At 40.1% G+C, this 27,486-nt stretch overlaps 1 protein-coding gene across 2 annotated transcripts in view; it reads right to left on the reverse strand.

The window, feature by feature from the left end:
* The window catches only part of DCLK2 (doublecortin like kinase 2), a 137,224-nt gene that overhangs the window by 74,707 nt on the left and 35,031 nt on the right, over window positions 1-27,486 (reverse strand). The window contains exons 3-5 of one of the 2 annotated variants that reach the window (XM_061584679.1): window positions 7,087-7,189; window positions 4,654-4,773; window positions 1,598-1,648 (exon numbers count right to left, since the gene is read on the reverse strand). In XM_061584679.1, coding sequence (XP_061440663.1) covers window positions 1,598-1,648; window positions 4,654-4,773; window positions 7,087-7,189 — 274 coding nt within the window. The remainder of the gene's footprint in view (window positions 1-1,597; window positions 1,649-4,653; window positions 4,774-7,086; window positions 7,190-27,486) is intronic. The other variant, XM_061584680.1, reaches the window with a different exon arrangement.

A 27,486-nucleotide genomic window follows, 5' to 3' on the forward strand; every position in this document is an offset into this window, starting at 1 on the left:
GCAAGACTTTTTTTCAACTGCAGCTCAGTTAAGAAGTGTTGTTCCTTTAAGGAAAAAATAAGCCTGCCAGCTAGACATTTGATTTCCATGGAAACGCTAGTTACCACCTACACTTTTTCAGCTGTGTAAGGAATAGCTATAATGGGTAACAGAACATTCATTTAACAAGCACCATTGTTTTTGCTGTGTGAATGCCTGCAGTGATGAACCTGCCTGAAAACCAAATATTCCAAACCTGCTTCTTTTAAAAAGGAATTTACTTTTAATATTTGAGTATTTAGGAACCAATTTGGTAACATGACTGCACAATGTTATTGTGCAGCCTTATGGACAGATATAGTAAATAAACAAATAGAAGTTAGCATCTTTCCACCAATATTTAAGTACCGGATTCCAATATGTTCTAGAAGACAGTAGCATTTATTGAAAACAGAAAGATTTAACTCTACAGCTATTTTCGTTTTATTCCTAAACCCTGGTTTAACCTGTGCTTTAAGAATAGTTGCTTACAGCAAATAAGTGTTTTTGACCTTCATATGTTCATGTGTATACTTTATCCTCCTTTTGTATTATTACACTCCCTAAACACCGCTTCTTCCAAAGTAACGTTATCACTTTACTTCTGAAGTGTTTGCACCAAGCCAGTCCCAGAGTCCCAAGCAGCCCAGGTTCCCACCTGGCATACAAAACAGAACATTAAAGACACAAAGTGAATCTTCGCCCCATGGAGCTGCAAGAGGGGCCCTGAAATCCTGTCACTGTTTTTACCACCCACGGGTTAGGGACATCAGACAAATCCTGCCTGGTTTGTAGACTCTTTAGCTAGGAGTCACGGATACTCCACCCAACAGAAAGCAAATCAAAATGTTCTTCCTAATCTCCCAGGAGCTAGGCTCAAGCAGGAGGACACAGTAGGGTAGCACAATATACAACTTACCTTCCAGAAGAGCACATGGGAAACTCCACACGTAGGAAAACATGCACTTTTTGAGCAGAAGCAAGGGAGCTTGCTTCAATTAACTAATCTATTGCAAGCTTGATAAATTTCCATTGTAAGTCAGATAGTATCAGACTTGGATACCATCGCTAGTACTGAGTAATCAACTGATGTACATACATGAAACCATAAATCCTTAGCTGAAGTTGTTTGGAGTCTTACTACTCACATGCTTCTCTAAATAACGAGATGCAGGATTTTAAAATATGCTCTATTTCATCTTTGGGCTTTATTTAATTCTGTCTCATAACTACATGCATCCAAATTTGAATTTACATTTCAGAAACTCTTATTGTTAACTAATATTGCTCATTGCACAGAAGTATAAACATATTGCCCCAATTTTATCTGTCTGCTTCTTAGGTTATATCTTAATAAATTTAACTTTATTGTACTATCCACAGATTTAATTATAACAATCTCTTAAATTGTTAATTTCCAAGGTTTAACCAGAGACAGGATAAACCCATCATGTGTTAATTTTGCATATCATAAAAATGTACAGTGCAAAAGAATATGCACACAAAAACAGATGGAAGAGTTAAAATAAAAAGGCAGGTGACAAGGTGGTGGTACAAAGCCATGATAGCAATGGCTCACCTGGGGACTTTGCTGAAGAGTAAGCACTGGAGTGGTGGCCACCCCTCTTTACTGTATTCATTCAATTAACACAAAGGAAAAAGACAGATAGGTTATTCATAGACATGAAAGGAAGAAAGGTAACATAAAAAAGGGGGAAACAATAATTGTTTTTCCAGAAAGGCTTATAGTGAACCTATATTGACTTATGTGCACAGTCCTTTTTAAAGCAACTTAAGAACTAATATAAATGGAGGTTCAAATAAATTGAGTTATATAGAAATGACCATATTGTGAGAAAGCAGCACTGATTATCCTACACATACTTTCCTAGGGATAAATTTCACTGAAGTCAATTGGATTTACTGCTGAATAAGACTGTGAAGATTTTATTTTATCTAAAATGTTTATAAGGTGTTTTTCTGAGTAGAAGTCTCTCAAGGCAGCTTTCATGATAAAATTTCAGAAATACTACTGCAATACAAAAATGTAAATTTCTATAAAATTAACACTAAATAAACTAGCCATAATAAAATACATGCACCCAGGAAAAATATAAAAATGTTCGGATGTACCCATCGTGAGTTCTACTTAGATTAGACCCACCGAAATTAATAGCCATGACTAATTTAGTTCTATTAAGTGTAATGGGCCTACTCTGAGTATAACTTAATTGGATACAACCTTAAATGGATACTTGTCTCAGTTCATCCATTAAAAAGAGCAGTGCAGCAATAAAGAAATACAATTCCTGTAGAGGCCACCTGAAACAAATAGGTCTTCAGAGCCTCTCTGAAAGGACTGCTATCCCTAAGGATTGCAGAGTTAACTTTTCAAACACATTATATGCTTAGCCCTTTCTTACCTCCTAAAATCTTATACCTGAGCCAATGGTGTGCAGATGTTAATTCAATAACATATTAATGATCAAGTCACCTGGCAATTCCCTCAGCCAATATGCCAACTATTACCTCAGACATTCAATTATGTGATTTTCATTTCCACCCCACCCCTGGTTCTCTTATGTTCTAAAGTCCACTTTCTCTTCCTGAATTGCTGTTCCACACAAATGACATATGCCATCAAAAAGCTGAGGTAGACGAGAAGACAATGTAATATGTTTGGAAACGGTTAAACATTTTGCCTAGGAAATTTTATATGATTTTATACGATTTTGCAGTAAGAAAACTGACAGTCTTCCTTTCAGTGTTCAGAGCCTTAGTGTCAACAGCAGCCAGTAGATTCTCTCTGCCTCTGCCTTCATTCACACATTTAAAAATTCCAAATGTTTGCCTAGCATTGTTGGGCCACTGGTGTTGAATCAAAATGCTACTCAGCAATCAACAAACTACAGGGTAGTCTATCATTCTGGAACTGTCAGGAAACCACTTTCTCCAAAACAATATTTTAAAATACTGACAGAGGGATTGAAAAAGATAATCCAAAACATAACTTGGAGGAAAAAAGCCTAACATGACCTGAAGAAGAATTTACAAGAACAAGAATGGGGGTCTAGAAAAGCAAGTATTGTAAAAAGAGGGAGCAAGAGAAAATTTACTTTGTGTGGGGCAAAGGGACCAAAAGACAAAGGGACTAAGAAAGCCATGGACCTCAGAAAGAAAGGTGTAGTGAAGTGGCCAAGCTTAAACATGTTTAACTGAATTTATTCATATTCATAATTTGCAACCCTTGCTTCTTCCTTGGGGTGGAGAGTGTGTAACTTGCCTCTCACCTTATTGCGGGAGCTTAAGTTGGGTGATAGCTACAGAAGTGAGAATACTGCTGCATAATATATATGCTGGTATATTTGGTTGGTGGGGCTGGTTGTCTCTGCTGCTGCCCTGCCCGAACCCGCTGAAGTCAGAACGCAGAGGTATGTTTTTCTTTAGCAGATTTAAACAAAATTTCAGTTCAGAACGCTTCATGAATCAATTACAGATTACATGGGATTCCACTTCATTACTAGGAAAAGCTAGGCATGACTACACTGTACTAAGACATTGTCACAGCAACTAGACACACCTACTCACTGACCTTAAGTAAGGATGGGCGGGCACCCTACTTGCGTGGACTGAGTGTCACTGCAGAGAGAGCATGTGTAGATGAGCACTGCTTTTCAGATGGATAGTGAGAGCCCACTGAGATTGCCAGCACCACCTTCTACGAGTCTGGGGAGAGGAGGCTGGACTGCCTCAGTAAGGTCCTCCCCACCAGGAGGAGGGGGGATGTGTGGCGTTCACAAAGGAAGAGGGTGAAAGGTAGGTGGAGAAACATCTTCCTGACTGGGATGGGTGTCCTCACTGGTAACTGGATCTATGGGGTGGAGCTGTCACTGGCTACAGCAGGGGAGCTCGCAGACTTCTGCACACCTGAAGACGTCATTGGTGTCTCCTTCCCACTCAAAGTCCAACTCCTCCTCTTCGTTCTCGCTGCCCCACACCCATTCTATGGGGCTCATGACAGCTATATTCTGACTCTACTAGTAGTTATTATGGTCCCATATGTTAGTTTCAGTTTATATTGATGTTTAAGAGGATATCTTATCTAATTATCTGTACTGCTCTAAAATGTGGAATTTTAAACTGCATTTTTGTATTTGATTTTTATTTGTGGTATTTTTATGGATTCTTAAAACTGCTTAGACATTTTGTTTGAAATATGAAGTGGTATATGAATTAGCTAAATAATAAATAAATGTTTATAATGAAATCACCACTACCTCTTTTAGATTGTAAGCTGTTTAGGAAGAAGGAATCTCTCTTTCTCTCTCTCTTTCTTTTTATTTTTTTTCTTACAACCTTCTGCAAAGGACTGTTTGTACCCATGGTGCTACATACATACATAAGAAGTAGGGAGTCAAGGTGGGGCAAAGCCAACTGGGAATAGGGAAGCCAAGGACAAGCATTTTGACTTTATTGTTCTGTTGTTTTATAATTATTTAGTGTGCTGGTAGTTTTATTGTCTGTGTGTGTGTGTGTGTGTTTTCTTGATTTGTTAGCTGTTTGGGGTTGAAGAGTAGGATAGAAATTAATGAAACAAAGTTCTAAATGCATATCCCCCACCTCTACCAGTTGTACCTGAAGTAGGTGATTTGCTTCGACGTGAAGGTCCAGGGCTTTTTGATCCAGGGCTTTTTGATCCAGAATACCTTGATGCCCCAGATGCATGGGAATAAGATGATTTCATAACATGACACTCTGTAAGCAAACAGATGAATATCAGAAGAAATATTTTCAGTGCACTGGCACTTTCAACAAAATCACCTTCCAACTAGTAGTTATTTTATCACTCATATTCATGTGGTCAAATGTTGAAAAATGAATGTTTTTCCAAGTTGCTTTAAAACTAAATTTGATTATTTATGATGTCAAAATTAAAGAAGTGAAGATTTGCATTTTATGTATGTCTCATCTTTGTTGGCAAAGTAGGTTATTTTACATATGATAAAAGAATGTAGAAATATTGCAGATTTCATCAAAACTGACTGGAGCTAGATCTCTTCCCCCTGTTCCTGCCAGTGTCTTTCCGATCCAATTTTAAGTCCAATTATTATACCCACTGAGTTTGCAATCTGTTTGCTGATTCTACATTATGAACAGGCAACAAATGATACATTGGACATTTTTAACTGAAACCTGAATTGTTCCTTAGACTCCTGTGCAATTAGCTACTTTAATAACATTCTTTAGCAAGTTCGTTTTGTTGGGTCCTTCAGGGGAACTCTAATGATTTGGCTTTGTAATTGATCGAAGGTTTCAGAAATGGTTTGTTACTCCATGCTGACTCTCCAAGAAGCCTTTGGGTCTTATTGTGTCATCCCATTATCTTTCCACCATTCATGTGCAAGATGTTTTAACTGACAGTAGCATAGGGAAGATGGTACTGGCAACATGAGAAGTTTAATACTGTGGTATAAAGAAGGGATGCTAATGCAGAGATTAATTTGATTCATGCTACACATTTTTCTAGATTTATTATTTTAGTTTTGGATTATTTATTAGTCACATTTTTGTGACTTAGACATTAAACAGTTAAAACAGCCTCTGAGGGTGAGACATTCTAATAGGTCCCCTTCCTCTGTGGAGGAGAAAAACTGCTGAAAGACTAAATCTCAGGAGGAGGGACTGATGTTAATATTTTCCACTCTCAGATCAGCTTCTTAATGCCCAATTGAGAAAATCAGATCTAGAGCTTGGCTTGCCATATGTATTGGGCTGATGACCCGTTGGGACAGCTTCATGATTGTCATGGCAGCCATGACGTCCTGAGTCATCCCAGGTCTAGTGACCTTGGCATGGATGTTGATGTTCTAGAACCAACAGTCTGGGATTTCAACACCACCTCTGAGAACAGCTCCAGCAGCTCAGGCAGGAAGACTGAGGGGCAGCAAGGTGGGGAAGGATAAACCTGCAAAATACCTAATCTACCCCAATTGCCCAATGCCAAGTCTAGATTCCCACTCAAGTGGACAGGAAACCTGGAGAGAGAGAGAGCATTCCTATAAACTACAGCAACCTCCCCCCCCACCCTCAGGTCTTCTCTAATGCTCCACCTAATACTCAGATGGGCACAATTGAGTAAAACCAGCTCCACCCTGCTTGCCTATCCAGGTCTCAGTAGTACAAAGCAGGTCAGCCTTCTCAGCTGCTGCACCCAATGTCCAGCAAGGCTTCCAGCCGGGATCTGCAGAAGATGGTATGGTTTGTTTAAAGAGGACCACACTAGACCCCAATTTGCATCATTGTATGTTTTTCTCTCTCAGGCAGCCTTTTACAGAACTTAAGTTTCCATCTATGCTTGTCAGCGTACTTGGATGGAAGATATTCGTGCAGCTTGTCAATGCTGCATTTGTGGCAATGGCCAGCTTGAAAATGTACTGTAGTACCCAAAGACTGACAGCTGAAGGGGGAAATTCTGTTTTCACCTTTTGTCTTTGTTACTTTGTTGACTTGTTAATTTCTAGGTTCAATGTTTGATTATGTATTGTATTTAATAATCTTCCCTGTCAATACTAGGTGGAATCATTTTTTTTATTTTGATTTGTAATAGTTTTGTAGTACATAGTAAAACAAATTCTGGCTGTCTACAACATATGATGTTATAATGAGCTACTGCCATACCCGAACGGATATATATTTGTAATTTCAATTCAGTTTAACAAACAAACATCCATATGGTCAGAGTGCACATAACACCAATAACGTACTCAAAATTAGAGAGCTCTACAATAATGCAGAGAGATAGAAATTCAATTGATTGCTTAGTTACTGCACATCCAGCAGAACTACTGGCACTGCTGTGGGAAGATAAAACTGCACAATCAAAGTGACCCATATCATTGGGTCCTGAAATCATTATCAGTTCAACATGTACACATGCAATTGTCCCTTGCAATCATTATCAGTGCAATATATACACCAACATTTTTTTTATTGAGTCACCATGTCACTCAATACATGCAAACTGGCAACTGTGGAATCTTATGATTCATAACAAATATATATGCTTACCACTGTGATCTAGTACAAAATCATCTTGAGCGTAACGGTATTTCTCAGGTCCACAGGCAATGAAAACATCATCGTCACCAAAAAAATCTTGCAAACAGGTAACCTTTAAAATAAGAAGATAAAAACAAAGCAGAACTTTTCTGAGTGAACCAGCTACACCAAGAAATGAAGTTTACATTTTGTTTTCCACATAGCAAGTGCGGCCAACTTTTTTGTGTTGAATGCTGCAAGCCGTGAGGGGATAATTTGTCAGGGGGTACCTAACAGCAGTGGGTGGGGCTCTAGTGAGAAACTGGGCATGGTTGGAGCCAGAGACCAAGATGAATAGGCCACTCCCTTTCCCTCTCTTTCTGCCACCCTGTTTTCTCTCTTTATGTCACACTTTTTTCCCCATCTTTCCTACCACTTTTACACACACACACACACACACACACACACATCATCTGCATGAAATTAGGCAAAGAGGCACATGAAATTGGGCTGACACAGGTTGCCCACATGTGGCATATAGGGTATTATTGTTGCACATGCCTCAGCAAGTTAAACACAAATGTTTGGGAAATAGTAGGGGTATACATCAGATTTGGACAAATCCTGAGCCTTATACAAATTTTTGGCTTGTCAGAGGTGAACTAGGATCTATACAATGTGGGATGAGTCAAAGTAGTGACACATGAAGTGCTTTGCAGCACTTCAGAGATTCATTGAGAAAATAATGCTGTAGACAAGTGTCCACGGAAAGGGGAAGTAATGGGTTGTAGTCAACTAAGTTACACTTAGGCCTACTGAAATCAATGGACATAAGTTAATAATATTTATGAATTTCAGTGGGTCTGCTCTGAGAAGCACTAACACCAGATTCAACCCATTGTCTATAAGCTTACCATAAAGCCAGGACGGGGTGATGGAGGAAGGGAAAGCAAACACCAGGGCTGGGGAGATAGCAGAGGGAGAACTCCATTGTGACTGATAGGTCAAGCTTCTAATGAGAGGGAACTATGGTACTTGGAAAGTGAATCCCTTTTTATTCTTCCCACCCTAAAATAAACTTTAAAAGAGGCCCACACAAAATTCCCTGGGGCTATTTGTCTGCAGTTTGACAAGGCTCTACCACCACCTGTGTGGCACCTTTCTCATGTCTGCAATTTTCAGACCAACTGCCCACAAAATATTAATGAAGATTGATTCCTTTTTACCCACCCCCAAACTGTAATGACTGTTCTTGTAAGAAAAACGCTATAGCTATCCTTCTGAAATTTGGCAGGATTCACACTCTCAGAATTCTACTCCAAAATTAAACAGTTTTAGACATTTCCTTTTTTTAAAAAAAAAATCAAACTCCCCTGAATCTATTTATCTGTAATTTGGCAGACTTTATCCATTCTGGATGAGCTACTGTGCCTACAAATTTCATCCACTTCTGTCAAAAGGGAAAAAAGTTACAAAAACTTTTTAAAATTCCCAGTAGTGAAGAGGATGTGGAAATGAAGCAAACAGACTGAATCAGCCAGCCTACGATGCGCCTTGGATCAAGATGAACTGTTTACTGAAATGCCAAATCGGGATCCAAAACAAATCTTGCGGTCAATGCATACCCCTAGTAAATAGATACTTGCCCAGAGTAACCTCCACTGAGAAGACTCAAAGTTTCCTTACACACAGTTAATTAAGAAGTATCACTGTTTTGAACCATATAATTAAAAGTTACTGTAAATTGCTAAAGAATACAAAGCATCGGGTGTTTTGTTCAGAAAGGCTCTTAAGCTGACCCAGCATCCAGAGGGTTCAAAATAAGCATTTAATACTCTTTAGCAGTTACCACTCCCTTTCCTCAATTAGGAGCATCTTAACACATTGAAATTCACTTCTCCATTCTATGCTGAATATAGCAAAATTATGTGTTACTTCATCAGGAAACTAAGGTTTTTAGTTTGTAATTTTTCCTCTCTTAGCCCAGGCACCAATAATATGGAGGACTTTTCTGATCTGAAAAAAACACACCCTTGCAGGACATGTAGATTATTGTTGCCTAGTGAATCACAGGCTCCATCTCCCTAATACAAAAGTACAGTTACATCACCCTAATACAAAAATAACATCTAAGTCAGGGGTTCCCAAAATGTGGTCTGTGAGCACTCATGTTGGTCGTCCATGGCATGCCTGTGAAGAATGGCAGGAGAGCATCTGCTCCATCATTCTAAGGCTTTGCACAGTATGTTGAGAAATGGAACTCCTTTTTCCATCCTACCTTTTCTGCAGCTAGTGGAGCAATCCACACCCCCTTTGTCCTGTGCTCTCTCTCTCTCTCTCAATCTACTTTGTTTTGGAGGCGTGGAGGATTACTGGATGTGAAAAGCCCCCACAAAAAGGGGGAGTGGTAGCAACATTTTTTATCCAGGCCCTTACCCCTAGCTACAGTAGCCACTGAATGCAAGCAGCCAATGTTTGAGGAGGATGTAGTCACATCTCCTCTCTGTCTCTCGTTCATGATTGACATCCATTCTGGTGGCCCTTCCTGCCCCCCCTCTTCTCCAGTGCTTGTGTGTTCGTGCCAATGGTTTGTCTCATCACAGAGACAGTCAGACAAGTGAGTGCTTGACAAAGAGTGCTCTTCATTTCTTACAGCAACTGTCATCATTCCCCTCTTACGCCCTGCATGTTTCCTTTCACCTCTCTCCTCTTTTTGTAGCCCCCTTTAGCATATCATGGCACCACCACTACACCTTTGAAGTGGAAGTCTCCTTTACTCTTCAACAGCCTGGAGGTTCTCAAAATGAGTGGTATCATCTGTGCTGAGAGACACCAGGTAAGGAGGAGTAAAACCAAGAGGTGGCTGCAAACCATGATGCTTACTTTCATGTAAGTGCCATAAAATACAGGCTTCCTTTTGGGCAAAAGTACACGGGTTCAAGCTTCTAAGGCTGCAGTCTTATGCACATCTATCATTTATCCCAATGGGGTTTACTTCTGAAGTTCAGAATAAATATGATGGGATCAGCTGCATGAAGAGGTTTAGGGAGAAAAAGATACAAAAGTGTAATTATGTTTGGGAAGGAAATGGCAAAGGAGGAAAGAGGAAATATTGACAGGTTTTAAGGGATTTTTGTAGATAACTGAAACCATGTATATGAAGTGCTTTCAGTACAAGTCCTTTCAGCCCTTTCCCACTCTTTTGCAACCAATCCCATCTACACACACAAATCCCTCAGTAAACTCCTTCCATTTCCATTCTATATGCATCCATTGCATGAAACATTCATATTAATTTTAATTGTATTTTATTGCTTCTTTTATTTCTTATGTTGTATTACAATTTGAATTCCACAGAATTCAAATTGCTATACAATAGAATATAAAGAAAAGAAACAATACAATACAACTAAAATTCATGCAGCACATTACAATTGCTACGACAGGCAGAAAAATCATTAAGTGGTCCACTATGACCCTCAGCAATTTTCAAGTGGTCTGTGGGGAAAAAGGTTTGGGAACCACTGGTTTAAGTAAAGAGATCTTCTACCAAGCACTGAGATGCAGAACATGCACTACTTTTTGCTAACCATCTAATAAATTTTAACCTTACATTTTATTTACTTTACATATACACCTGAAGTATGTTCCTTACAGAGACCAAGAGTTGACAATTCAAGTTTTCCTTTGATAAAAGTCCTATGAGTCTCCTAGTTCTATGTCATAGGAAAAGCTGAATATGGAATTTTCTGTCCTGCCCTGAGCAGTCTATATGCTATGTTCAAAACTGAATGATATGATTTCTCTGTATAGTCTTTTGTAGCAGGAGAGTTACTTCTGTCATGCATCTATGATCTTGATGCTGCAATCCTATACACACTTATATGGGGGTAAGCCCCATTTAACTAATTGGGCCTCACTTCTGAACTGCCATCCCTAGGATCGCACTATAAATCTTTAAAACATAGGAACAGGGTGAAGAGACATAAATACAAATAGCAAAGCTCCTTCTCAAGTGTGGTTGAAAGATATCTGATGGATACGTCTCTCTTTTTGTTAGGAAAATGAAAAGTATCATGAGGAAAGAGACCACACAGAGGATCTAACAATAACAAGAACTTTATTATAACTAATTATATACAGAGAACAAGGCCCACAGCATGGTGCTGCTTGTAAGGCAGGACTGGAACTGAAACTGCCACAGCCTGGGACTGACTCAGCAGTTCCTGGTATGGCAAGCCTGGAGGGCCAATACACTACACCCCTCCCCGCTAGCTTTCATACTCCTGAAGATACTAGGGATGAGCCTTGGTGCGGGTTGATCGACAACAATTTTGCATTGAAGCTGATAGTGCATCCTCTAGTTCCTCATTTGGCTCTGGTTCATGCTGGTCCACTTCAGGGTTCAGGCACAACTGCTCTTGTCTGGCATCTGGAGCAGCCACTGGCTCATTTTCTCTTCCCACTTGAGTATTTCCAGCACCCTCAGAGAGAACTGATGGAACTGGGCTTCATCCTTGCAACTGGTCCACATGTCGATGTAACACATGGTGTCTGGTGTTTGAGCCCTGTAGGACAATGGGCCAGTAGCTTGGGTCACATTGGCAGGAATCCACGTTGCACCAGCACCATAGTTCCTGACATACACCGGGTCACCTGGAGTGAATACCCGTGCAGGTTCTTGAACTGCAACAGAATCCCTTGGTCAGTCCTCAGTCAAGTCAGGATGCAACCAATCAAGCAGAGTTGTTAGTCATCTGTTCATTAATAGCTCAGCTGGGCTCCTTCCAGTTGTGGCACAAGGTGTGATGTGTGGTGTCAGGAGAAAACTTGCAAGGCGTCGGTCCCAGTCACCTTCTACAATCCTCTCAGCCTGGGCGTTGGCTGCTGGATGAAAAGGGGCTGAAGTAACATGCTGAATCAGTCCATTATCCAGGAATATGCGGAATTCCGCAGATGTGAACTGGGCCCCATTGTCTGAGACAAGAGTGTTGGGCAACTCATGTGTTGTGAAAAGCCTGTGTAAGGTCTTGATAACAACACAAGATGTCATGGATGATACTGGAACCACTTCTAACCATTTAGAGTATGAATCAACAACAATCAAGAAAGTTTGTCCCTGGAAGGGGCCTGCAAAGTCGATATGAAGACATGACCATGGCGTTTTTGTCAATTCCCATTGGTGCATTGGAACATGTGGTGGAGCTGGCCTTGAAGCCTGATACTTCTCACATCTCGATGCATTCTTCAATCTTGCTGTCCATCTTGGGCCATCAAACATAGCTGCGCTACAGAGCCTTCATTAACACTATACCAGGGCGTCTGACGTGTAGGGCCTCCAACATCCGATGTCTCAACACAGTAGGAATTACAACTCTAATTCCCCACAGGAGGCATCCCTTGTGCACTGATAGTTCATGTTGTTTGGATACAAATGGTCTGAATTTCTCCTCAAGCTTTCCTAAGGGCCATCCCCTCCACACCCAGTTGAGAACACAGGCAAGAACAGGATGACTCTAACAACAGCACATCCAGTGGAGGAGTTTCATCAACCCAGCAGAAGAGAGAGAAAGGTGGCTCAAAGCATCAGCATGGACAATGCTTCTGCCAGGCCGATGTTGCAATGTGTAATCATACGCGTTCAGGAAAATCACTCACTTCAATATGCATGGAGATAATATTTGAGGTGTCTGCTGGTTAGGGGCAAGCAATTTGGGCATAATTCTGTTCTGTTGAAGACATCGTTCTGGAGTAGAAAGTGATAGGCACCTCATGAGAGTCCTCAGGTCGGTGGCTCAGGACAGCTCCAATACCATATGGAGATGTGTCACACATGAGAATCAAGGGCTTCCATTCATCATAGCGCACCAAGACATTGTCAGACGATAACAAGTATTTTACATCATGGAGAGCCTTTTTTGACAAATTTGTAAGGCAGTACAATACCTCACAGAGGAGGTCAGGTCTCCTGCTCCTCTGGTGCATTCACTATAGCTGCTCAATTTCCCTGCTTTTTAAAGTTTGATAGAAATATCTGTGGGCTATAGGTACATTCTTAAACCGCAAGGTTTTTTTGCCTATTAGTGAATTATATACAGAGAACAAGGCCCACAGCCTGGTGCTGCTTGTAAGGCAGGCCTGGAACTGAAAATGCCACAGCCTGGGGCTGACTCAGCAGTTCCTGGTATGGCAAGCGTGGAGGGCCAATATACTGCAGAAAAAGTCAACAATGAACGGGATAGTGAGATATATGGTTTTTGTGGCTGTTATTCTGACTGGAACCAGAACCCCTGATATACCTGCAACCTGGTCGTGTATTTTAGAAATCACAAATGATAATTATAAATGGTACGCCTTCTTTGCACAACATTGTTTTTTAAAAAAGCTAAAACCAAAACCAGCAATTATTTCTGAAAAGACAAATGATGAATATGTCTGAAGACTACATGAGTTCAAGATTAATGTCCCTTGTTTTTTGCCCTCCAGAATGAAAATCTACTTACCCAAATTTCATGACGGAAACGGGGAGGGAAAGAAACAGAAAGGAAAAGAAGGAATAAGCTCTTGACAAAAGGAAATTATTTTAGGGTGGTATGAAGAGTTACAGTGCAATCCTATGATGTTTACTTAAAAGTAAATTGCACTGTATTTAGTGGGGCTTACTCCATAGTATGTTTAATTTCTTACTACAGCTGCAATCCTAGTTGTTGCCCTTTCATTCCACTTGTTTAATGATAAAGTTTACATTTATTACCCTCCATGATAATAGTAAATATTGGCTGCAGGACATGGAAGGCTTGTTGCTGCCTGCAGCAGAAAAACACTCAGAATATCAGTGACTTTCAGCACTCTTAAAGATCATTTGTACAAGGCATTTGAAAACAGTGCAGTTGTCATAGCAGCTAAACCAGAGATAAAAGCAGGCTAACTTACAGTAAGACCATCTGTAGGCTGAAACATATAGCACTGAAAATTTGTTTGATTCTATTATCAAGCTCAATAACACAACCTTCTCTCCATCCAATATCTGGTTAGCTTTAGCATAACCTCATGATAAAGTATAAATGTCTACATAGTGTGAAGAAAAAATAATTCACCTCAACTTAGTTAAGCAGATTTGACAAGAGAAATTCTTAACTCTTTCCTAGTGTGCCTGATCAACAGGAATATCTCCCCCTGTATAGAAAAAGGTTTCTCCCTTTGTAAAGTCACCATCCCTTTTAACTACTATTTGTCTTTTTTTAAAAAAAATCAGCCATACCCTAAGAGAAGTCCACCTACCTCCCAAATATTGTTAAATCCATTATTTGTGGTGATCATTGTACAGCAGCAGAAAATGTTCGTGCATACACTATGAAGTCACAATAGAAAACCCTACACCCTAAGCGCTAAAGTAATGTTTTCCCCTCTTTCTTCACTTTTCTTTGTCTGCCTGTTCTATCTAGATCGTGAGGGTCCTTTTGTGCAGTACCAGCCATATAGCTAATCCTTTTAAACAGCATAATAACAAATAAAAAAATCACAAGAAGGAGTGCACTTCAAAATGAAGAAAAGTAAAGGGGGATCCACAAATGCAGGAAAACGAGTACTTTTATTTAGAATTTTAAGATATTATATTATAGCAATGAAGGTCTGCTTTCTTGAATTTAGTCTCTAAGTTGAATAAATGTTAACATGTGAAATGGCTACCAAAATTATGAATATGACCTTTTTCAAATTATGAATAAGGCAAAGTAAATAAACAAAACGATAATTTATTATAGTTTCCAGTGTAAAGATCTTGGCTGGATATCAGTTATAAACTGATATTTAAAAGCAAATATAGTTATTTTTGTCACTGGAAAGGTTTTTCCCCTAGTACTTCCAGCTAGAGAGTTTCTAACTGATGGGGCACCTAAGAGATAAAGCATGATTATTTCATTATAACTAACATCTTAGAAGACTCAAATGGATACCTAAAGTACAAAAGAAGGTATTAGATACATTAAATGCTCATGATTGCCTTGCCCTTAGGGAGTCTATTCTCTTGAATGATTCAATGGCAATTCTATTTCAGATTTTTATCATGTTTAATGTTTTTATAATTGTACTATATTCTTCACACTTGCTCGTATTTTAATTGTGATTTTATTTGTTGTACACCGCCCTGAGAGCTTTCTGCTATAGGGCGGTCTAGAAATATAATTAAATAAATAAATAAAATAAGTGATCCATACCCATATTTCCAACAATTAATAAACGTATTGCAGATGTCCCTGAAGGAAAAAAATGAATGTAATTATAAATTGATAAATAAAATCCAGTACTCTAAGCCTTGGTTTGATCATGAGTGTGTTGAAAAAAAAAATCTTTGATAGTCACCTTTAAATATTATAAACAAAATAAGTCAATGGAATCATTGAAGTCCTACTGTGAAGTAAGAAGCCAGTATAAACTCCTAATCAATAAGAAAAAGAAATTAGCAACCCAAGACCTATGGCAGCACCTTATTTATGATTCTAAAGAAAAAAATCCTAATTTGTTCTGGAAAATAATAACTAATAATTGGCCAAAATTTTATAATAATTTAGATTGCCATATTTCCCCTCAGGTATGGGAAAATCATTTCTTAAATTTATATAGAGATGATTTGAATCAGTACTTAAAGCCTGTGGACAAACATCAGAATATTCCGGAATGGGAACCCATAACAACAGAGGAAGTTCTAGAATTAATAACTAATTTGAAAGCTAATAAGGCCCCAGGTCCAGATAATACCCCAGCAGAAATTTTTAAAGTAAATGCGCCATGGTGGGCACCAGTTCTTGCGATTCTGTTCTCGCATATTGATCATACAATGAGAGTACCAACTGACTGGGGAAGGGCTATAATTGTCCCAATACATAAAAAAGGCTCAATGTTAAATCCAACTAATTTCAGACCAATAAACCTATTAAATATTATTGGGAAATTATATGCTGCCCATTTACAAAGTAAATTAAGTTTATGGATAGAATCAGAACAAATTTTGGCGCAAGAACAGGCAGGTTTCCAGGTAGGACACTCGATTTACGATCAGGCCTTGGTACTACACCATTTGTGTGAAAAATATTCAACAAAATCCAGTGGTTCCTTGTATTTGGCATTTATAGATCTAAGAAATGCTTTTGATTCAATATCTAGAAATAAACTTTGGGGAAAACTGCACAATTCTAATATTGATGGTCGCTTGCTGGCCTTAATACGAGGACTTCATGAAAATACACACTTGCAGGTTAGATGTAATAATAAAGGACATCTGACTAAACCTATACCAACCTTTAAGGGTGTAAAGCAAGGATGCATACCAGCACCAATATTGTTTAATATTTATATAAATGAAGTTGTTACAACTTTAGCTTCAGTTTCTTCTCATCCCCCAAGATTAATGGATACCCCAAGATCTATCCTTATGTACGCGGATGACCTGGTATTATTTTCAAGAACCCCTATAGGCCTAAAGCAATTATTGGCTAATTTGGCGATAATATGTACAAAGGAACAACTCATAATAAATAATGAGAAATCAAAAATTATGATTTTTAGATCTAAGAGGAAAAGGTCAAGTCATCTCTGGCGACTCAATGGGCAGTTTATAGAACAAGTTAATGTGTTTAAATATTTGGGGATAACTTTTCAGGCTAATAAATCATGGCAGTCACATACGAAAATGCTAATAACGAATGCAAAGAGAACATCGAAAGCGATATTATCCTTTTTTTATAATAAAGGAGGCCAGCTCATACCAGCAGCTATTAAATTATTTGTAGCGAAAGTTATACCGCAGTTAATATTCGGTACTCAAATTAGCACATGTACAAATTTCACAGCACTTGAGGTGGTTCAAAACACCTTTATAAGATCGATCTCAGCTGTCCCGTCTTGTGTACCAAACTGCATAATTAGACTAGAAACGGGATTGCCATCCATAGAATCTCAGATCTGGAGCTTAAGAATCTCATATTGGCTAAAGCTAGTTTTCAACCCGGTTGGATTAGCACCCCACACCTTAAAGGATAATTTTGAGTCACCGTGGAAAAAACTAATCATAGAAAAAATTTTAACAATAGGTTTTTCAACAACAACAATATTAGCTATGGGATATAAAAAGGCTAAACAGAGTATTATTCAGAGAATTAGAGATATTGATTATCAGCATCAATTAATGCTAGTGAAAAAGACAAGATATAATAGTAAACCATTGACATATATGGCTTATTTATCGAATCTCACGCAACCAAAAAGGCGAAGAGCTTTTACTCTAGCAAGATTTAATGTCCTGCCATCAGCTTTACTTGCTGGCAAATTCAATAAAGTCTCATATCAGGACAGAAAATGCCCATGTGATAAGGAGGAGGTCGAAACAGTTATCCATGTTTTATTATATTGCCCATTTTATTCTGATCTTAGACAGCAGATAATTGTTCCCATTATAGATCAAATACCAGGTAGAAAGGATAATTTTTACGCAGAATTTTTACTGGATGATCACTCTCCTGATGTAACCGAAAAAGTTGTGAAATACTGCGATCTAGCCATTCGTCGCAGGAAACAATGTGTCAACAAAAGGGGTACTCAACCAGTAATTTTAACTTAAAAGAATCTTTTAATAATAATAATAAAATAATAATAAAATTTTATTTCTAGGCCGCCTATCTGGCCGAATTAACGGCCACTTTAGGCGGCGTACATAGACTAAAATATAACATAGAGTAAAATATAACATATAATACTAAACAAAACCCCAGTAGTCTATAGACATCCCGAGCAGCAGGTTCACGCACACATACACACACACGGTCTCTGGCCCCTTCAGCACTTGCTGCTTTTGTAGCTGGAGAGAGACAGGGCCCCGCCCTTCCAGGCCAGGTGGAAATCAGCCAGAAATGCAGGAAGCAGGTCTTGCAGAAACTCACACAGGTAGATGGTCTCTGGCCCCTTCAGCAGTTGCTGCTTTTGTAGCTGGAGAGAGACAGGGCCCCACCCCTCCAGGCCAGGTGGAAATCAGCCAGAAATGCAGGAAGCAGGTCTTGCAGAAACTCACACAGGTAGATGGTCTCTGGCCCCTTCAGCAGTTGCTGCTTTTGTAGCTGGAGAGAGACAGGGCCCCACCCCTCCAGGCCAGGTGGAAATCAGCCAGAAATGCAGGAAGCAGGTCTTGCAGAAACTCACACAGGTAGATGGTCTCTGGCCCCTTCAGCAGTTGCTGCTTTTGTAGCTGGAGAGAGACAGGGCCCCGCCCTTCCAGGCCAGGTGGAAATCAGCCAGAAATGCAGGGAGCAGGTCTTGCAGAAACTCACACAGGTAGATGGTCTCTGGCCCCTTCAGCAGTTGCTGCTTTTGCAGCTGGAGAGAGACAGGGCCCCACCCTTCCAGGCCAGGTGGAAATCAGCCAGAAATGCAGGGAGCAGGTCTTGCAGAAACTCACACAGGTAGATGGTCTCTGGCCTCTTCAGCAGTTGCTGCTTTTGCAGCTGGAGAGAGACAGGGCCCCGCCCTTCCAGGCCAGGTGGAAATCAGCCAGAAATGCAGGGAGCAGGTCTTGCAGAAACTCACACAGGTAGATGGTCTCTGGCCTCTTCAGCAGTTGCTGCTTTTGCAGCTGGAGAGAAACAGGGCCCCACCCTTCCAGGCCAGGTGGAAATCAGCCAGAAATTCAGGGAGCAGGTCTTGCAGAAACTCACACAGGTAGATGGTCTCTGGCCCCTTCAGCAGTTGCTGCTTTTGTAGCTGGAGAGAGACAGGGCCCCGCCCTTCCAGGCCAGGTGGAAATCAGCCAGAAATGCAGGGAGCAGGTCTTGCAGAAACTCACACAGGTAGATGGTCTCTGGCCCCTTCAGCAGCTGCTGCTTTTGTAGCTGGAGAGAGACAGGGCCCTGCCCTTCCAGGCCAGGTGGAAATTAGCCAGAAATGCAGGGAGCAGGTCTTGCAGAAACTCACACAGGTAGATGGTCTTTTAAAAGTACTTGATGTTGGATTTTGTTAAATATATGTTGTAATACTGTATGTATGTTTTTTATTGGTCAATGACCGCAATAAATTATCTATCAAACATATAAACAATTTCCTTGTGAACTCATTGTTGTGAAATTAGCAGTGAATGTTGCTGTAGCCAAATGCATTGTTGTTGATACAGAAGATTGAAATGAGTCAAGATTATGTATTATTGTGATTTGTTTTAGGTTTTAATACCAAGTTTACCTCATTTAAATTTGCCTGCAGAAGAACAGAGACCATATATTGGAAACACAAATAAACAAAAAAAAATTATTTGGGTGATATCCAAGTAAGTCATAGTCATCTTTCTCTGAGTATAACTTAGCTGGACTGGATATCATCCTGTGGTTTTATTCATTGCTCAATGCAGACTACAAATATATGACCACTGTTTCCCCATATCTCTTGAGTAATCATTCATCCCCCACCCTGCAAGGAGACAGAACTGAGAATAATTATTATAAAAAAACTCACAAGTATTCTGTTAAGAATTAATTTAATACAAGATGAGTTAATGCACCAGGCACTTCATTCACCAAGGCTGGAAGAATATTGCATAATATATGGGGGGATTGCAGAACACAAGTTTGTGTGTCTTTGTATGGAGGGAAAGAATACTGATTTTCCTTTCCACAGCTTGTGCCAGACTGAATGAAGCTCAAGAGAAGGTCCTGCTCTCTTGGGATTCTTTTTTTTTTTGGTGGGGGGAGGTCAAAATGGCTGTAGTGAAGAGGATGGCCAGAAAGGTTTTGTTGTATCAATGGAACTTCATGTGTAGTCCTTTTGATCCCAGGCTATATATTAATAAACAAAGGTATTAATTATTTATTTGGTCTATATCTCAGCCTTCCTCCCAGTAGGAGCCCAGGGCGGCAAACAAAAGCACTAAAAGCAGAATTTAAAATACATTAAAACAAAACATCTTTAAAAACATTTTAAAAAACTTTTAAAACATCTTTTTTAAAAAAGGTTTAAAAGCATATTAAAAAGCAATTCCAACACAGACAAAAACTGGGATAAAGTCTCTATTTAAAATAATAATAAATAATAATAAAATTTTATTTTTAGGCCGCCTATCTGGCCGAATGAACGGCCACTCTAGGCGGCGTACATAATTAAAAATACAACATATAATACAGTTTTAACATATAAAACAATTATAATCCACCAACCTACATCTATACACTGTAAACTAAAATTATCTAGGAGACTTGTATGCCCGCTGAAACAACCAAGTTTTCAATCCTTGGCGGAAACCTACCAGGGAGGGAGCATGGCGAAGGTAGTATGGCAGAGAGTTCCAGAGGGTGGGGGCCACAACTGAGAATGCCCTCTCTCTGGTCCGCACCAGCCTAGCTGTCTTAACTGGTGGGACTGAGAGAAGGTCTTGTGAGGCAGATCTCGTCAGGCGGCATATTTGGTGATGCTGGAGGCGCTCCTTTAGATAAACTGGACCGACACCGTATAGGGCTTTAAAGGTTAACACCAACACCTTGAATTGGGCTCGGTACACAACTGGTAGCCAGTGCACTGGGGTGATATGATCCTGCCGGCGGCTGTTTTTAATCAACCGTGCCGCCGCATTCTGTACCAGTTGTAATTTCTGGACCGTCCTCAAAGGTAGCCCCACGTAGAGCGCATTACAGTAGTCTAAGCGAGAGGAGACCAGGGCATGCACCACCAGTGGGAGCAGATGGACCGGAAGGTAGGGTCGCAGCCTCTGTATCAGACGTAATTGATACCAAGCTGCCCGGCTCACCGCTGACACCTGAGCCTCCATGGACAGCTGGGAGTCAATAATGACCCTGAGGCTGCGAACCTGGTCCTTCAGGGGCAATCTAACCCCGTTCAGCGTCAGGTCAATATCTCCTATCCTTCTCTTATCTCCCACAAGCAGTACCTCGGTCTTGTCAGGCTTGTTGAAAGAGGAAGGTCTTCAGTAGGAGCTGAAAAGGTAACAGAGATGGCACCTGTATAATGTTTAAGGGGAGGGAATTCCAAAGGGTAGGTGCCACTACACTAAAGGTCCAATTCCTATGTTGTGCGAAATGGACCTCCTGATATGATGGTATCTGCAGGAGGCCATCACATGCACAGTGCAGTGATCAACTGGGTATATAAGGGATATGTTTTTAATTATATGTGTGCTTTTATCTGGAAGCCGCCGTGAGTTCCAGTTTTGGAAAAAGGGCGGGGTAAAAATAATGATAATAAATAAAATTAAAAATAAATAAGATGGTCTTTCAGGTATCGTGGTCCCAAGCTGTATAGGGCTTTGTACACCAAAACTAGAACCTTGAACTTGGCCCGGTAGCTAATAGACAGCCAGTGCAATTCTTTGAGCAGCGCGGTGACATGTTGGAGATACCCTGCCCAGTGAGCAGTCTCACTGCTGCATTTTGCACCAGCTGCAGCTTCCGGACCAACTTCTTGGGTAGCCCCACATAAAGTGCATTACAGTAATCCAGCCTGGAGGTTACCAGTGCATAGACAACAGTGGTCAGGCTATCCCAGTCAGAAACAGCCACAGCTGTCTTACCAGCCAAAGCTGATAAAAGGCACTCCTATAGACACTGAGGTCACCTGGGCCTCCAGCAACAAAGATGGATCCAGGAGCACGTCCATACTACAGACCTGCTCTTTCAGAGGGAGTACAACCCCATCCAAAGCAGGCAATTGACCAATTATCCGAACGCATGAACTACTGACCCACAGCCTCTCCGTCTTCCTAGGATTCAGACTCAGTTAATTGGCCCTCATCCAGCCCACCACCAAGTCCAGGCAGCAGTCCAGGGCTTGCATGGCCTCTCCCGATTCAGATGTTACAAAGAAATAGAGCTAGGTATCATCAGCGTACTGCTGACACCTCGCCCCAAACCTCCTCATGACTGCTCCCAAAGGCTTCATATAGATATTAAATAGCATGGAGGACAAAATGGTATCCTGCAGCACCCCACAGCACACCTGCCAGGGGGCTGAAAGACAATCAGTCTCTGAAAACAACCCTGGAGATAGGATCGGGACCACTGTAAAACAGTGCCTGCAATACCCATCTCACCAAGTTGGTCCAGAAGGATACTATGGTCAATGGTATCAAAAGCCGCTGAGAGATCAAGTAAGATCAAAAGCTGCTGAGAGATCAAGGTTACATAAAGGTCATCCCCCAATAAAGATCATCCCTGACGGTGACCAAGGTCTATTCAGTCCCATAACCACTCCTGAACCCAGACTGGAATGGGTCAAGATAATCTGTTTCATCCAAGAGTACTTGCAAATGCTGCACCACACCCTCTCAATCATCTTCCAATGGGTCCAGGGTGGATTTTTTTCAGGAGCAGTCAGATCACAGCCTCTTTCAAGGCAGCTGTATCTACTCCCTCCCACAGCAATGTGTTGACCACACCCTGGATCCACTCAGTCAAACCCCCTCTGCAAGCTTTAATAAGCCAAGAAGCGGAAGGGTTGAGAAGATACGTTGCTGGCTGCATCATCACAAGCACCTTGTATATAATATTGTTGCGCGCCTCCCCCAATCTCCGCGCGTTGAGATTTCGGGGGTCCCTGTGCTCCTCCAGGGTTTGGTTTCCTTTGGGGAAGAAGGTCACCAGAGACTGCAGTGTCTCTATGAAATATGGTTTGTTTATTTACACACATTCCAACCTGAGCTCAAGGATGGAGAGGTTCAATGCATCAGCAGTCCAATATCCATCTGGGTTGCAGGAGGCACCCCAAAGGCCATGGTGCAGAGAGCCAGTCTCTCTGCCTGCCTTGCAGTTCCCAGCAATTCTCTAGACACACTAAAACTACAAGCACAACTTCTGCTGGCTGCCAGGTGTGTGTGGGGGAGGCTGTCCTGCAGAGTTTAAATGACAAAAGGGTCTCCCTGGCCCATCCACCGTTGCTAGGCAACTGATCAGCCCATCATCTTACCTGGCCAATATATTTGGTTAACAAAGGAGATTCACCTGGCTAGCAGAGCCAGTCCCCAGGCATAGGATTCCAGATCAGAGGCTGGAAAGGTGACCCACAGGAATCATCCATCCCAACCCCCATGCTCATAACTATATGATATATATATATATATATGATATATATGATATATAGCATCAGCTGCCTTAGGTGATAAACAAAACACAAAAGTAGTGTTCCCTTGAAAAGCATATTCATTTGTAGATTATTATTTGAAATACCTAAACCTCTACTATTTTCTTGTTCTCAGTTCCAACAATATTATTATTATCAGACACTTATAAACTAGCTAACGTTTTCTAAGTGCTGTACATAAAGGTAAGAAAGTCCCACAATCTAAGTCACAATACAAAAGGAAAAATGAATGAGGAGGGCAGAAGAAAGCAAGCATTAGAACAGCTGCTCCTTCACCGGCTGACAGATGGGGGAAAGTGGTTACACAGGAGATCTGGGGAAACAGTGGTTATGTATATTGTAGTCTCCACTGGGCAATGCCTAAAAACAAATAAACTATTTTATTTTTGTTTTATTGCTGCAGTGGCCTTTCAAAATATTTACCTTGTGACACCATTGCTTGCTTCAGCAAATATCCTGGTTCAATTACTGCATTTTTTTAAAAAAACAGTTAATGATTTCTAGTTCACATGGCATATAGAGCAATCCTGTTATTCATTGTGTATAACTAGACAAGTGAAGAAGAAAAATTTCTAGGCCTTTCCATCTCTCTTTTGATTTCCCACTATAGGACTTTGAAACTGTATTTTTAAAACACTAATTCACCATCTTGGGCCATTTCATTTCACTTTCTACCAAGTAGCCTGTACTTTTCCCCATGAGAGGCTATTGTCCATTAAACTATTCCAAGTACAATACCAAATCACAGTTCTGCTGATTTTTTTAAAGTAACACCTTTGCTAGATGTAATTCTACAGAGACATTTTAAAGAACATTGCTAAAAATGTCTTTCCTCCATCTTAAACATCCCACACTTCAAAGATAGATACCCCAATCAGAAGTATTAATGCCTTAATATCAGTACTCCCATATATTGTTTGATACTGAAAGTGGTCTATCAGTTCTTTCTGTTCATTAATATTACCTACCCGCCCAACGAGCAGCAATTTCATTACATTTTCATTTGCACACGAGGAATAATTATTTGAACTTTTTGTGCACAAGCAGCAAGTAAAAATGCTACTGGCCACCTCCCTACAAACAAAAGAACCTCCCAGCTATGCTTTACGTATTCTTTGTTAACTTTCCATTCAATTCTTTGTTTCCATCACTTCTGGAAGCCCAGGTACTGAAGCAGATTTTATTTACTCAAAAAAAAAAAAAAAAAGCATCACAGCTCATTTTGTTTATAAGCTAAATTCAAGCAGTCATCGACAGCTGTGCTATTCTTGTAAATCTATGAGCTTGCATCTAGGGCTCTGGTGAGTGGACCCATTCCAGGATACTTACATTGCTTCCAAGGAGCAGTTAACAATGGTCTCCTGAATTTGGCTCACTTTCAAGTAAATGAAAACAAGCTTGTACTGTTTCAAGACAAATAGTGGATGACATTCCCTCTTTCAAAGGGAAGAAAGCCACAGTGAAAGGAAAGAAGCCCTCAACCTCAGATGTAAGCTGTAGTAAAACATCAAGCCAGGGAAGACTGTTAAATTCTCTTTTATACAAGATCTGAATGCCCACCTTGTACAATATTAAATGGCCTTGGACAATATTAATGTCAAGGAAACAGGATATGGTTGTAATGTTTTCAAAGAGGAAATGCTCAGTTTAAGGGACAAAGAAAGCAAGCTTGAATGTACAGCACATCCAGTAATAATTGGCTCGTGTGTGTTTAGTTGAGCAATAATGACAGGCAGCTCAACTAAAAAGACTCAAGAGTGAATCAGTGCTGACTCTCCATGTACTATTGAAATATAACAGCGGTATCTGATCAGGGACAGCACTTTAGGTTTAGGCACAATCCCTCTATTGCCTTTAATCAGACAGGTATCAACAATCCCCCAGGACAACATACCTCCACTCTAAGCAGAAAACTTTAGGTTGGATCCAGACTTAGTAATGCTTACAGGAGACCAATTTAAATCAATGGAATTTAAATCAGCCATGACTACCCATTAACTTTGATTGGCCTACTCAAAGCATGATGAACTTTGGATTCAGCCCATTGTAGTAACTTTGCTACATGGCTCCTTGTCCTTCCCCAAAATGTTATATTTATTTTTAAGAAAGTACAGCTTAATTGCCAATTTACACATTGTATTTCTAATCACCATCCTGTGCTTGTTCTAATTTAAAGAATAATTTTCTTTATTCATGTATTGTTCAATGAAACAGTCTGAAGCCATTGTGTCAATAGTTCAGGGCCTTAAACTGCAAAATTCACTGAAAGCTTACTGCAGAAATAGGTCAAGAACTCATTTCCTTTTTCATATCTGCCACCAACAAATCTAGGCCTAGACTTAAAAAAAATACCTCTCCAGCCTCCAGCATAAAGTAGGAGGTGAACAGGGCACTTAGATTCTTCCCTGCTGAACAGCACTGCTTGCTCAGAGTGCAGCTTTGTTTACTGTCAAAGCATCACATGCACTTCTATAAAAGGACCTGCATGGGGCAATGAAAAGGGAAAAATGATGTTATGTGTTTTTAATTCTTCTTCTAAAACACCAAACCACTAGATTCTCTAGGGTCTGAAACTGAGCTATACGAAGAGCTTAACACAAGAGTGATCTATGCCTAATGAACTGAATTTCAGAAATAAATTCTCCATTGCCAAGGACTTCTGCCCACAAACAACTAGATTCTGTGGTCAGAATCTAGAGACAGCAGATGTTAAACTGTTTTGAAATATTAATGCATGATAAATTAAGGATTTACCAAAAATGTTTAAATGCAACTGAGAGATCAATTTGAATATAAAAACTAAAGGCACCAAATAGTTTATGTGTTATTGGTTCTACTAAGTAAAAAAAAGCAAGTATAAATTTATTTGGGCAACCTAAGAATACAGTGAACATAAGAACATAAGAAGAGCCTGCTGGATCAGGCCAGTGGCCCATCTAGTCCAGCATCCTGTTCTCACAGTGGCCAACCAGGTGCCTAAAATAAACTCTTGCTTACAATTTCAATATTCCCAAGAACAGAACTACAGGGAAAAACAGTTAGTCCAGTTCTTCAAATACACAAATGATTCACTGGCCACCTCAATTTCTTTTGGAATAAAAGACATGAGATTAGAGCAATTAAAATGTCAAAATGCAAAATTGAGCAAATCTTGTGCTCCATGATCAGACTGTAATCACAACTCCAGCTGTGGAATGAGGCTAAAAAGAAACTAAACCTAGCTGTGTTTATTTGATTGTCTTTATAGTTTTAAAAGATTGTTAAGGAATTTGAGAGACGTTGACTAAGAGACACAATAGAAATATTTTAATCTCTATAAGCCAGCTATTACTTGGTATTACATTCAAGGTTCACAGAATCATTACAAGGAGGTCAGTTCACTGGCAGAGTGCATGCTTTGCATATAGATGGTTCTAGATTCAAACCTTGGAATTTCTAAAGTGATCTTCTGCCTGAGACCGCGGAGAACCACTCTTCAGAGAAGGCAATACCAGATTAGCTAGATGAATAGTCTATCCTAGTGTAAAAAAGTTTCCTGTATGTCTTCCTATATTTCTTGAGTGGAGAGCTTCTTTGCCACATGCACAAAATACTATTCACGCGGACTGTATTTTAACATGGATGCCTTATCTCCACATTCCAAATTTTATACTGTTGTGTCCAGACTTCATTTTGACTTCAATCCAGCTAACAGTAGTAGTGGATAATTCACAAGAGAAGACTAGTTGCAATAGCTGAAGTCCTACCCTTCCACAGCATAATTCTATATTATGTTATGGTTTATTTCAATGCCGCCTTTTGGCCAAAAAGGCCCCCAAAGCTGCTCACAAAGAATACACACAAATACAAAATACAAGTAAGAAAAGAACAATACAACTTACAGCAATTAAACACACAAATCTTAACATTTTTAAAGGCAACAGCAATTAAAAGCAAAATAAATTCACCTCCCTGAAAAATGGCAGTCTCCAGAGAAATGTCAGAAAGAGCAAGGGTGAGGAGGCAAGGCAGGTGGAACAGCTATGCATGTTTACACATGCTATGCTAATACTGCAGTTAAAAACCCATGATGTGGCTGTTAAAATTAAAACACCATGCACTGGAGAGGGGGGGGTTAGTCACCAACACTACAATGTAATACAAGGGGAGAGGACTTAGCTTTTCCTCCTGTCAGTGATGTGGGCAGAAAAGTTTCCAAAATGGAATAGGACTTAATTTTTCTGCAGAAAAATTTCCATTTCATAAATTCATTAGCAACATGAATGAATGGATGCCAAAGGCAAATATATATTATGCATGCTTGGCAGTATC

The sequence above is a fragment of the Rhineura floridana genome, chromosome 9 (assembly GCF_030035675.1).
Source record: "Rhineura floridana isolate rRhiFlo1 chromosome 9, rRhiFlo1.hap2, whole genome shotgun sequence".
NCBI lineage: Eukaryota > Metazoa > Chordata > Lepidosauria > Squamata > Rhineuridae > Rhineura > Rhineura floridana.